Source organism: Gossypium hirsutum, chromosome A01 (genome assembly GCF_007990345.1).
Source record: "Gossypium hirsutum isolate 1008001.06 chromosome A01, Gossypium_hirsutum_v2.1, whole genome shotgun sequence".
NCBI lineage: Eukaryota > Viridiplantae > Streptophyta > Magnoliopsida > Malvales > Malvaceae > Gossypium > Gossypium hirsutum.
In genome coordinates, this window is record NC_053424.1 from 32,509,290 (window position 1) to 32,523,000 (window position 13,711).

The following is a 13,711-nucleotide window of genomic DNA, read 5'->3' on the forward strand; positions in this document are numbered from 1 at the left end:
ATATTGGTTTTAGAGACTTACAAATTTTAATAAAGCTTTGCAGGCAAAGCAAGGTTTTAAACTTATTTACGATCCTAATTGTTTACTAGCGCAAGTCATGAAAGCTACTTATTACCCACGCAATGATTTTTTAAAAGCTGAGTTAGTAACTCACCGTTCATTTACTTGAAGAAGTAAATGGGGTACAAGGAATATTTTAGAATCAGGTGTTGGATGGAGGATAGGCGACGGGAATTCTGTTAATATCTGGAATGACACATGGCTTCCATACCCTGGGAATGGAAATTTACAATTTCAGAATATCAATTGGAGGTATACTATGGTTGAAGAACTTATTAATCCCGATTCAATTACTTGGAAGGAAGAAGTGTTAAAGGGCCTCTTTGATGAAGACCAAGCAAAAATGATTAGAACTATTCCCCTGGGGAATACATAGCATCCAGATACCATGGTCTAGTGGGGTGAAAAATCAGACGAATACACGACAAAAAGTGGATACATATGGAGTATTACAAAAGAAGCTAACTTGCTGGGAAATGAAAGTACAATATTGACAGAACAGATGAAAATTTATTAAAAGTTCTCAGCAAGATTAAGATTAACCTATGGAGGATCACAAACAATTTTATGCCTACTCTAAGTTCTCTAAAATTCCAAAAGTTGAGATTTGAAGCCTTGTGTCCACTTTGCGGTGAAGATGAAGAATCAATTGCACATGTCTTTCGAGACTGTAATGTTGCGAAGCAAGTCCTCCAGAGGTTGGAAGTTCGGATCGGACCCACACATGAAAACACAAAATGGAAACGTTGGTTAATCGAGACTTGCAATTTTAGTAACAGAAAGCAATATACATGCTTAGTAGCTTCATTCAGGGCGATTAGGCACAACAGAAACATTTTTTTATCATGAAGGCATTCGATAAAGTGTAATTGATTTAGTAAGCTTTATCAAAACTCTTATAAATGAAATAAAAATGTTGGATAATATCCTTGAGAGTAAGCACAAAATACAGAAGGCCCATTAGGAGTCCCCAACAGATAACCAAGTCAAAGTAAACTTTGACACCAGTTTTCATCAGCCAAATAATAGGGCAGTTTCTGGAATTATTGCAAGAAATAACAAGGGATTTGTAATGGGTTCATGCACCTAAACGGTAAGGAATGTACGAGACCCGACAACTGCAGAAGCATAGGTCTGCCTTCATGGAGTTAACTTCGCAGAAGACTTGGGGTTTAAAAACGTCATTATTGAAGGAGATTCAGTAACGGTCGTTAAAAAGCTTCAAAAAACAGAAGAAAGAAATGACTCATAAATGAAATTCAAGGCAAGATTAGAAATTTCAGAACTCTTGTGTTTAGCCACATACCTCGGGGAGCCAATGAAGCAGCACATGCGATGGCAGCATGGGAAAGAAGAAGTGAATCGTTGACTTCTGGTTGGAAGAAACCTCGACAGCGGTCGAACTAGTCATTCAAAGAGATCAAAAGGGAATTGGTTGAGGGGACAGAGAGGTAGTCATATCGGGATTTCTGAGTCCGGATAAAGAGGTGACTTGATTTGAATCTCCGAGGAGCTCAGTCGATAGGGAACCGGAGGAACGAAGATGAGTATGTGATACAAAGGAGCACTAGTTCTTGTTTCTGCAAAGAGATTTACTGAAATGTAAAACTGTCACGTAATAGATCTAGAATAGTAGAAAACAGAGAGAAGAAAAAGAAAAGAAATCGAGAGAAAAGAGAAAGAGAGAATACTAAAAATTCTGATTCAAATTTTCATAACCGTTTTTGGACTTTTGTTACATGTATAAATGGTAACCAAATAACGGACTGACCTTAACAATAATAATGGATTAAAACATACCATTTAACTAATGCTAAAACACACCGAATAACGAGAATGAAAACAAAAGTAAAACGCATCGTTCAAAATAAAAAAAAATAACAATAATGGCGAAAATATGAAAATGGGAAAGGTCGTTGAACTATTCCATAACAAATACCCCCCATTTGAAGGAGGATCCTTGTCCTCAAGGATCAAACATAGGAAAACAACGTTAAAGATCCTGCAAATTCTCCCAAGCAGAATCTTTAGGAAATGTGTCCGCCCACTCAACGAGAACCTCTACAGCAACATGGTTACCTTGCTTGACGAGGCGTCTATCCAATATTTGAATCGATGTCTTGAGAAGAGCTGCATCAAACCCCACTGGTGGCAAGGTAGAAACACTCACCGCTGAACCAATATGCTTCTTCAATTGAGAGACATGAAAAGTATAATGGATACAAGGAGAAGGTGGTAACAACAGTTTGTAAACAACCTGTCCCATATGAGCCTCCACTAAAAAAGGGCCAAAATACCGAGGAGACAACTTCTGGTTCTTAAAATTGTGCAAAGAATGTTGTCGATGCAGTTGCAGCTTCAAATACACCAAATTACCCACCTGAAATTCTCGCTCCGACCTATGTCTATCTGCCATTTGTTTCATTCGATCCTGAGCTCGAGCTAGATGAAAATTCAAAACCTTGCGCATAACTTCTCGAAATTGTAAGGTGTGATCGACTGTAGCCACTAGAGAAGCACCAACCAAGTAAGGTAAGTAAAGAGGTGGGTCTTGCTCATAAAAAGCTTCATAGGGAGTGGTCTGAATAGCCAAAATAGTAGGTGGTATTGTACCACCACTCCGCCAAAAGTAGCCAAGACGCCCAAGCAGATGGCTTTTCACTAATCATGCATCTTAAGTAACTTCCTAAGACTTGTTAAGAATTTCTGTATGGCCATCAGTTTGAGGATGGTAGACAGTAGACATTTTTAGTTTGGTGCCCAAATTTTGAAACAGTTCCTGTCGAAAATTACTTTAAAAAATTATATCTCTATCAGACATGATTGACTCGGGTATCCCATACAACTTGTAAATGTGGTAAATATACTCTTGAGCTACGGTGAAGGCAGTAAAGGGATAAGCTAAGGCAAGGAAGTGACCATACTTGGTTAAACGGTCAATCACTACAAGAATGGTTGATTTACCCTGTGACAAAGGCAGACCTTCAATGAAATCCATGCTGATGATAGTCCAAGCATGATTGGGTATAGGTAAGGGTTGCAAAAGCCTAGGGGCAGCAAAATTATCAGCTTTGCAACGCTGGTAAACTACACATTCTCAGACCCAATGCTTAACATATTTAAAAATACCCTTCTAATAGAGCAAGGCAGATATCCTGTGACAAGTAGCATGGATGCCAGAATGACCTCCCAAAGAACTGTAATGGAAAAGACCAAAAATTTGTTTTCGAAGCTGGATATCATTTCCTACCACAATGTTGCCCAATCTGCCAAGGAATGTACCATGCCACGAGTACTTGGGATGCAACTGAGGCTGCATTTAAACATCTTGACACAACTGGTAGAGCTTCTTATCTGCCTCATAGGAAGCAACAATACGGTCTCATACCTCAGACCAAGAAGAGTCTAAATTGCCTTCACATTGGAGCAGTTGATAAGTGTGGTCATGAGGTTTCTTGGACAAAGTGTCAGCCACTGTATTCTGAGTTCCCTTGTGATATGAGATCAAATAATCGTATCCCAGCATCTTCGTAACCCACTTCTGCAAATAAAGGGTGGTTACCTACTGTTCATATAGGAATTTTAAGCTCTGATGATCTGTTTTGATGAAGAAATGTCTTCCAACAAGATAGGAATGCCATTTCTTAACTGCTAACAATACTGCAAGCATTTCTTTGTCATAGATGGACAAGGCTTGATACTTGATTCCCAACGTCTTGCTGAAGTATGCCACTGGCCTTCCATTCTGCTGTAAAACAACCTAAACCCCTTGACCACTAGCATCCGTCTCCACACAAAAAGGTTCTTGAAAATTTGGTAGAACAAGAACTGGAGCTTGAAAAACAGCTGCCTTGAGCTGATTGAAAGCGGTCTGTTCCAACATTGTCCATTACCAGGTAACATTTTTTTTTAAATAATGTAGTGAATGGCTTAGCTAGTAAGCCATATCCCTTGATAAATCGTCTGTAATACCCAGACAACCCGGAAAGCCTCGTAACTCCTTGACTGACTTTGGAGGAGACTAGTCTAAAACACTAGCCACCTGGTTTGATCTATACTAACAACTCCTTAAGAGATAACATGTCCAAGGTACTCCACCTGAGTGGCTCAAAAAATGCACTTGGATATCTTAACATAAAGTTGATTAGATCTCAACACTTGGAGTACCTCTTGCAAGTGAATCAAATAGTTAATCTACTTCTAAGAATACACAAGTATGTTATTAAAAAAAAATTGATCTCTACAAGAAGGATCAAAAGACTAAATTCATCAGTGATTGAAAGCTAGAGAAGGTATTGGTCAAGCCAAATGACATGACCAAGAATTCATAATGGACAACATAAGTTTTAAAAGCTGTTTTGTACACATCCTGCTCCCACATCCGAATCTGATGATAGCCTAAATACAAATCTAATTTGGAGAAGAAATTTGCTTGCCCCAATTCATCCAAGATCTCTTTAATAATTGGAATGGGAAATTTATCTTTGATGGTCAGTTGGTTAAGCTGCCTATAGTTAATACACAACCTCTAACTGTCATATTTCTTCTTGACCATCACCACAGGGGATGCAAATGGGCTATTGCTATCTCTAATTATTCCAGCTTGCAACATTTCTTGTATCAATTTCTCTATTTTAGTCTTCTCGATGGCAAGATATCTATAAAGCCTCACCTTAACCACCTCAGACTCATCTATCAAAGGAATCTTGTGGTCTTGTAATCAAGGAGGAGGAAGACCGGTGGGAGTTTGGAATATATCCTTAAATTTATCAAGGAGACCTTGCAATTCGAGTGGCAACTAAACTGGCTACATTGTAAGAGCAGTCTGATCATAAGAAGCCAATAACATAGGACATAAGCCATTACCTACCAAACTCAGGCATTTGGAAAGCTGACTACTAGGAACAATTTGTAGTGGGCCTAGTACTATGCCTTGCAAGATGCAATTTTGTCCCATATGATTAAACTACATAGTCAAATTGGAGAAATTTCATACAAACGGACCAAGAGACAACAACCAGTGAATGTCAAGTACCAAATCAAATCCTTTCACTGATAAAATTAAGAAATCAGTAGTGAACTTGTAACCTTGTGCTTCTCATGAAACTGCTCTGCATAAACCTTGAGTGGACAATCGAACCCTATTTGCTACCATCACTCGCAAGGTACTTCCTGATTCTATTGCCAAATTCAACCTTTTAGCCATCTTAAAATCTATAAAATTGTGTATGTTACTAGAGTCCACTAATACAACCACTTCAGTGTAACCAATAAGAGCTGGAAATCTCATAGTATTATGTCCCTACAACCCTTAAAGAGCATATAACAACACAAGACTTTCTGAAATTTGATTTGCTAAGTCCAATTGCTCAGGATAATCCTAGAAATCCTCAGAAGATAGAATCTTATTCCTATATTGGCTCAATAATAAGCTGATACAGTTGAGACTTAGAACATTTGTGACCTGGTAAGTACTTCAAGCCGTACCGAAAACAAAGGCCCTTCTTCCTTCTATCCTCTAACTCTGTTTGAAACAAAGACTTAGATGGAATTCTTTGTCCTGAGTTACTATTCACTGAACCCTCCACTGAAGTTGAGCTCCCCATTCCTTGCTGTACTCTCGATGAACTAACCCCACTACCAGCAGTGAACCCCTTTTTTATCAGTCCCAATACAATGTTTTAGCTAAATTGTAACCCTCCACCAACGTTTGGGGCTTAAAAAACCTGAGATACTGACTATTTTAGGCTTCAAATTACTGATGAATATGCTTAAGGCATAGGTTTCAGGTAAGTTCAGCTAATCCGTGTTGCTTAAGAATTACTAACTCAGTCATGGGATCAAGGAAGGAGTTAGATCCAAAATGTTCCTTAATTCCCCTAGCATACATCTCCCAAGTCAACTGATGCAACCCTCCATATCTGTGTACAAAGAAATGATACCAATTTAATGCTTTTCCCTCTAGATGCAACATAACCACCCTAACCTTAGCATGCTTACTTATCCCTTCAACCTCAAAGTATTGTTCCAACTTAGACCACCAACCTCTAAAATTACCTCCCATCAAAGTGCGGACAATCTACTCGAAAAGAGTTATTTCCGACTTCCAAGGTACCTCCTCGCGAGGGTATACTCGAATGTCCTAGATTTGGTATAGGCGATACTATGAGGTGTTCCTTTGCTGAAAAACCAGGAGGAGAATATAAAGTACATTTCCCTTTACTAGTTATCACACCAGTATCTGTAATAGGAGGACATTGTCCAAAATATTGTTCAAATAAAGAATAGATCTCGGATCGAAGTTCAGATCATACCTCTGAACAAACCTCAGACTTAATTCCCTCCTGAAAGTCCTTCAAACGCGCATCAATCCTTGCATCTAACTAAGTAAATTCAACTTGCAGCTGAGGCTCTCCTTACATCATTCCAAGTTCCTTCTACATCATTGTAGTCACTCCCTCCACGACCATGAGGATTGACAAAGCTCTGATACATTTTTCATGTAATGAATCTAGAATAGTAGAAAACAAAGAGAAAAATAAGAAAAGAAATTGAGAGAAAAGAGAAAGAGAGAATACTGGAAATTCTTATTCAAATTTTCATAAAGAAAGAGAGAATACTGGAAATTCTTATTCAAATTTTCATAACCAGTTTTTGAACTTTAGTTACAGGTATAAATGGTAACCAAATAATAGACTCACCCTAATAGTAACAACTGACTGAAAGACACCGTTTAACTAATGCTAAAACACACCGTATGACGAGAATGAAAACAGAAGTAAAACGTAGTGTTCAAAACAAAAGAAATAACAGTAATAACGAAAATATGAAAATGAAAAAGGCCGTTGAAACCATTCCATAACAAAAACAAAGATAAAGGGAAGGGGAAAAATTGTAGGCATTTCAGATTTTTTCTTTGTTTTAGTTTTTTTAGGAAATTGATCTGTTGTTTTTCAGTTTTAGGATGTTTAAGGCGCTTTTAAGGTTTTTAGGGTTTTTTCTTTGAGGCACTGCCCATTGCTAGTAGTGCATGTGATGACAGATGGCAACTTTGGGTAGCCTCATGTTTCATTAGGAAGCTATTTTTTCAAACGTTGTGATCCTTCCCCAATTTAATGCATTTATGCCGGTTCTACTTTCAAAAAAAAAAAAGCTTCAATAAACAAATTATTACTTCATACATTACTTGAGGAGGTTTTCAAATTCTGAAAGTAGAATTTTTTTAAAAAATTTTGTCAAATATCTTAATTATTTATCTTTCATTTTTATAAATATAATATAAAAATTGTGAATTTTTTTTAATTCAGTCAGAAAAACTTTATAATAAATGTATGGAATAATAATTTTAAAAAAGGTAAATACTTCATTTTGTATCTAAACTTGTCTTCAAAGTTTAATTTGGTACCTAAGTTTTTTTTAGTCCACGTAGGTATTTAAAGTTGGCCCCCCAATGTTCAATTTGATACCTAAACTTTTTTTTGTCCAATTAGGTACCTAAGCTTAACTTTTTAGTTCAAATTGTTACTTGAATTTGGATTCATAGTTTAAATTGGTTCAAATGATTTATTTACTATAAGTACTAATTTGGACCAGAAAGTTAAGTTCATGTACTAATTTAAATAAAAAAATCAACTTCAATTACCAAAATATGTATTTGCTTACCTAAAGCAATGGGCCAATGGCTTAAGAACGAGCAATGCAAAGAATGTGGGGCAGCTGTAAGTCCAGTTCACCGTTTTTGATCATCTTTTCATATTTTAATTTTAATTTTAATTTTCCCCCGTTTATCCGTGCCCGTTTGGCGTTTTTATTTTCAGAACTACCCTTAGGGTTTCATTTTGAAGCTCACTCTCTTTTAGCAGCAAAACTGAAAGAAACTTCCGATTCCGACGGTCTTCTCTTCTCTCTCCTAATAGTTTCAAACAATTTATTTTCCAATCGAAATCCAACTATTTTCAATTGCTTTTGAATCGGCTCAACATGACTGGAGAAGGCCCGAGCCTCATAAAGCAACTAGCGGCTTGCGACAAGTCGACCCGAGACAAAGCCGTACGCTCTCTCATCAACACTTGGCTTCCTTCACAAACCAAACTCTCTGATGAAGAGATGAAGAGGCTCTGGAAAGGTCTCTTCTTCTGCGTTTGGCACGCTGACAAGCTACCCGTTCAGTCCGACCTCATCGAAAAGCTTTCTTCCGTTGTCCTAAAGCTCGAGCCGCCTCTATCTCTCCAATATTTCTCCGTTTTTTTTCTTACGATGCGTCGCGAGTGGACTGGAATTGACAAGCTAAGGTTAGATAAGTTTTACCTCTTAATTCGTAGGTTCTTGCATTTCTTTTTCGCTATGTTGAAGAGATGGTCGTGGGATTTGGACTTTACGCGTCGTTCGATTAGGGTTTTAGTTGATGTAACCTTTTTAGCTGATGATAAGTTTCAAGGGAATGGCGTTAATTATCACATTGCTTCGGTTTTCCTCGAGGAACTCAGGCCTTTTCTTCCGGTTAAAAAGGAGGTTCTTGAGATTTTATTGGAGCCATTTGTTGGAATAATGGTAAAGTGAGTGATAAAATTTTGGTTGGGAAGATTAGAATTAATGTGTTTGATGAGTTTGTTAAAATGGGAAGGAGATTGTTGGAACTTAAGACCTCCATTGAGGAGGTTGATCAAGGTGATGATGTAGTTGTGTTGGGAACTATCAGTTTGGTGATGGGATTCTCTAAAAAATTTTATGAATTGGGTTCTTCAGTGGATTGCTGTCAGGGTAATAGAAAGATTCTGTTAAGAGTACATGAAGAATTCTTGAAGCTAGAGAAGGATTTAACATCATTGGGTATTGATATTTCGATCCCCGAGTGTAATAAAGGGGATGAAGAAGATGAGGTTCCTGAATTGGTACCTATTGCTAGTGAGATGGAATTGAATATCTCTAATGGTGCTTCAGAGCTGGTTGAAGCTAATGGCAATGGTTCTGTCAGAAAGGCTTCAAAGAAGAGCAAGAAGGCGAAAAAATCAACTGGGGACAGTGGTAAAAAGACCAAGAAAAACAACAATGCTAAATATACAGCTGCAGATAAGGAGAACAATGTTATGGTACCAGCAGAAAGTGCCAGTTCTAATATTGAGAAGAATGGTGAAGGTGATTCAATAACATTTACTGAATCAGTGATTTCGAACCTTCAGCTCCAGTTTGAGAAGGTTGCTGAAGAAGTAGGCTTGAATAGTGATGTTGCAAGTGCCTGTGATTTGCCTAAAGTCAATGGTACTGTCTCCAAGAAGAGAAAGAGAGGAAAGCATATGGATGGCAAAAAATCTCAGAATGGGGAGGAAACCAATCAAGGGGAGGATGAAATTGATGCAACTGCAAAATCTTGCGAGAACAGCACAAAGAGGGTAAGATTTTCAATGAAAAACAGCATAGTTTGGAAACCCCACAGCCCTTTACCTCCACTAAGCTTGAGAATACCGCCCTCTGTCATTCCTAGAGGAAGTGCTCTTAAGAAAGGTTTACCTCCAGGTCCTATAAGGGAAATGCCTCTTATGACAAAGAAGGTAAAGAAAGCTAAATCTGTGAAAAAGGTTCGGAAAGTAGTAAAGGGCATGCATCCTCTAGTCAAACGCTCCAAGAAGTTGAAATCAAAGTCCCCCTAGCAGACTATGCTTTATCATGGAAAAAAAAAATTTTGCATGCATAGTCATTAAAATTCTTCTAAATTTGGTTGGTTTTTGTCTTGTTTTTGTACTGTTTAGACTTTCCATCACACATGTTCTTTGACTTTATAGACTTTTGGTCTTTGAATACTCAACTGTGATGAGAAGTTAATTTATACATGTCTGGAAGATGGACCTTGGAATGAATCATATTCTTTGCTTTCTGGTGGATATAGATTCTAGCATTTATTTGTTTTCTTATTTAAGGGATTGAGCTTATAAATTGTGAGTATGCGTTCGCGTTGATAAAGATTGAGGATTTATGATTTGTTCTACCTTTGCATCTTTTCTAGAAACTTCCCTTTACTTCTTAATATATGATTTTCTGGGTCCGTTTCAGCCAATACCCGTTGATCCGCCTGTGGTAGAAAATTTTAATTTTTTAAACTTAAAACCTTTTTTTTATCTTACATTTGAATTTAATATATAATTATTAACTTAAGTTAATAAATCTAATTAATAATTTTAAAATTTATGTTTTATATGTATATAATTGAGATATCTTTTTATTTATATATAACATAATAATTTACAAAGAAACTAAAAGTTAAACTAATAAATATTATATATGTAAAGATAAAAACATTGTATAGATGATCGAATCGTCTAGTATTGATATAAATATAAAAATATATAATAATTTTTACAACACTATTAATTATATAAAACATGGTCTAAATATGCAAATCGCCATTATATCTAACGGCAAACTAGTAGGTACCTGGCTCGGAATGGGTAGATTGACATTTCACGGGCTTTCTTGAATTGTGGTGGCTAATTTTATTAAATTAGATCGGTGATCCAACAGATAAAATCACTAAAAAAAAACCTCGATTTTATAATATAAAATTATAATTATAACAAAAATACTTTATAGAAAAAACAAACTTTAAATTTATATCTCACTAGTAGGCCCAACTATTATTAGGCTCATTATCAAAAAGGAAAATAAGATAAGAAACCCTCCTTCCATGTTTTTTATTTAACGTCTAAGAAAAACCACTTCACAGTTTAAGGGATTTTACGCTTTCTCTTTCGCTGGTTTGGATTTATAGTTGTTGATACCCACCGCTTCAAATCTAACCACCCTGTACGTCACGTAGCTTGGTTTTTCAGCAGGAAAAAAGACAGATGCGCAGGTTTTAACAGATACGGCAGCTTCAAGGGCCTTAGAATGAAAATGAAACAATTTTCTTTTTCGGTTTTGGCTTAAAATATTAAAAAAATTAGTTGAATCGGTTTTTAACCAGTTTATTCAATAAAAAATTTGAGATCTGGCTGTGGTTATATCAATTCACAGATCAATTTTATCATTATTCTGAATCGACATACTGACCAATTTTCAATCGGACCAACTAATTCGGTCCGATTTCAACAACTATGGTGGTGGCCCGATACTGCTGTTCATATGTAGTACATAATATAATAGTACACGTTATAAGATCTTAGAACTTTAACTTCACCTATTCCGATTAATCAACTATCTCCTGTGCAATTGTTCAACCTATATAATTACTTACCAGGATTTTATGGCTTTAACTAGACCTTTCCAATAACTAGCTAAGTTAATCCCCCTTCCCCACTAGCTATATTCTTATGCTAGGCAAGTTGGGCTAAGTCATTATGAACAGACCTATTTGGTTGATTAGGGCATCAGATATATTCCTATCCTAGCCGCAAATTAACTTGTTCGTCAGTACTACTAAAGTTAATCCTAATTTATTCAGTCTAGATTTACTTAATTTTCTCTTTCAAGACAAATCAAGATTATCAAATTAATGCAATTTGGTGATCATGCAAGCAAATTAAATAAGCAATGGATAGAATAAATAATTAACAAAAATTGAAACAATTGAAGAGAAAATAATTAATTTGTAATACCCCTTACCTGACCCAATCGTCGGGTCTGAACTACAAGATGTCACATTCTCAATATGTTGTAAAATCATTTTCGGGTCTTATACGTTGCGACACCATTCATTGCCGATTTAAGTCGCAACATTGGGAACTTGTCGTCACAGCGTTGCCTCTATTTTGACAAAATCACTTTGGAACACATTTTACAGTTTTTACCAAAAACATTTATACCTATATATATCTTCCTTCCAATTCAACAAGACATCATTTTATGCCAATTTATACCAAATAAAGCATATAAACCTTTGAAACCAAGTATTCAAATGGCCTAAAACTCATGATCAAACTCTAGACATATCCAAGCCATTTACCAACCTCAACATACCAGGTTACCACACTTTCAAGTTTAACACATAAGGCTCATGTAGATTGTAACGATTCTGCTTCCAATGGTGTTGAAAAATGCACTTCGAGATCTTGTTTCTAAATGAGTTTTTCAATATTAAATAAGGATGTTTATTGAGTTAGGATATAGATGAATTGAAATTTGGATAAGTAATTTAATCAAAATTGTGAATAATTAAGGCTCAAGGACTAAATTGTAAAAGTTTAATTGCTATAGATGAATTGAAATTTGGATTAGTAATTTAACCGAAATGGTATATGTACTAATTTGCAAAATATTTGTTATGCAATAGAGTAGTGTGAAGGATACGAAAATGTATATGTGATCGAACACGACGTATGAATATGTGAATAAGTTTGATTATAGGTATGGAAATGCTTGTATAGATAATTGATGCCTATATGAACATGGTAAAAATTTAGGATACAATAGGCATGCCAATAGGGTTATATGTGTATTTCTACGAGATATGTGATTGTACGGAGATTATTACAGATTATGTCCGGATTCAACCTTTTTTGCGGATCATCGAGTATTATATGTCTCTATGGATACCTTGGTGTGCTGGAGGGATATATATGTATATGAGATTGCATTGATGCCTATAGGCCTCAAACTTCAGTGCTCTAGTGTGGTGTAGTTTAAGCTCTTACAAGCTATTTGGTGTAGTATAGTTCACCCGAGTATCTAAGTTTGTTTTACTAGAGTTCCACTGGGCGTAACATTACAATTGAAATTGGAAAACTTGAAAATGTAACGAAATATATTGATAATAAAATATGGTACCAAAATGAATATGAATGAGTCGATAGACTCCAGAAAGAGGTCCAGATGATTAGCTAACAGTTTTTGTTATAACCAACTAGATTTTGATTGCCAGAATGCTAAAGACTATGTATGTTTGAATGATGAAATGAGTATTGATAGCTAAAGGCCTTGTGATTAGTTTTGATATAAGTAATTGAACTTGATCCTCTTAGTGCGATGGTAGTTGAATTGCTTTGCTTTCATAATGCCATATTGGATATATACATAATAGTAGACATTGAGATTATAAGTATGATGACATGTTATGAATGTTACTTATGTCATATTTTCTTGAATCATGAAAGTACCAATGAGCTTTATCATTCAATGTACGATTGTTTGTTCAATGAGCAGGTGTCAGTATTTCTTGAAGCCTTGGAAATTGAAATCAACATTCAAACTGATTTTTTTCCTAAACAAAGTTTGTATAGTTCATTTTCATTTTAGTCTTGTGGCATGTACCTAGGGACTATTATCTAAATGTCTCAAATGGTTAAGTTGTATATGATATCTTATATTAATGTTTAGAAGTTGTGGTTGGATATGTTCATATATTTGATTTGAGTCTTAAAGTTAAAAGTCATGCATTGTATGAAATTTTGTGGTTTTTGGAAGCGTAATGGCTGAAAATTAACTTTGATAATCAATGTTTTGGAGACCACCATTTTAGGTAAATTCTCACTTGATATCTATGGTAGGTTGATAATTTGATAGCATGGAAATATATATATATAAGTGTTTTTAGGTCATTTTAACCTGTATCAAGTTGATTTTGGAAGTAATAGGTTGTCACGTTATGACGAGGAACAAAGTAGGGTTCTTGCGGCAACATCGTTGCTTTGAAGTCACGGAGAACCTTAGTTAGAGAGTCACT

General features: G+C 35.8%; 1 protein-coding gene and 1 pseudogene across 1 annotated transcript; one reads left to right on the top strand and one right to left on the bottom strand.

The window, feature by feature from the left end:
- Window positions 1-370: 370 nt before the first annotated feature.
- LOC107916792 (uncharacterized) lies at window positions 371-3,943 on the bottom strand. Its single transcript, XM_016846163.2, has 7 exons — window positions 3,827-3,943; window positions 3,449-3,601; window positions 3,247-3,373; window positions 3,025-3,147; window positions 2,140-2,721; window positions 1,367-1,640; window positions 371-1,279 (listed from the first exon to the last, which is right to left on the bottom strand). The coding sequence occupies exons 1-6, from the start codon at window positions 3,941-3,943 to the stop codon at window positions 1,516-1,518; spliced, it is 1,227 nt and encodes a 408-aa protein (XP_016701652.2). The 3' UTR covers window positions 371-1,279; window positions 1,367-1,515.
- Window positions 3,944-7,861: 3,918 nt separating this feature from the next.
- LOC107916700 (ribosomal RNA processing protein 1 homolog) lies at window positions 7,862-9,938 on the top strand (annotated as a pseudogene).
- The last annotated feature ends 3,773 nt before the right edge of the window (window positions 9,939-13,711 follow it).

Bases quoted from the DNA above. Each gene is read 5' to 3' on its own strand.
- LOC107916792 (XM_016846163.2), bottom strand. From the start codon at position 3,943: ATGTTGGAACAGACCGCTTTCAATCAGCTCAAGGCAGCTGTTTTTCAA. The intron at 3,374-3,448 runs GTATGAGACCGT...GTTTAAATGCAG, and splicing joins TAGACTCTTCTTGGTCTGAG to CCTCAGTTGCATCCCAAGTA. The intron at 3,148-3,246 runs GTCATTCTGGCA...GAGAATGTGTAG, and splicing joins CCATTACAGTTCTTTGGGAG to TTTACCAGCGTTGCAAAGCT.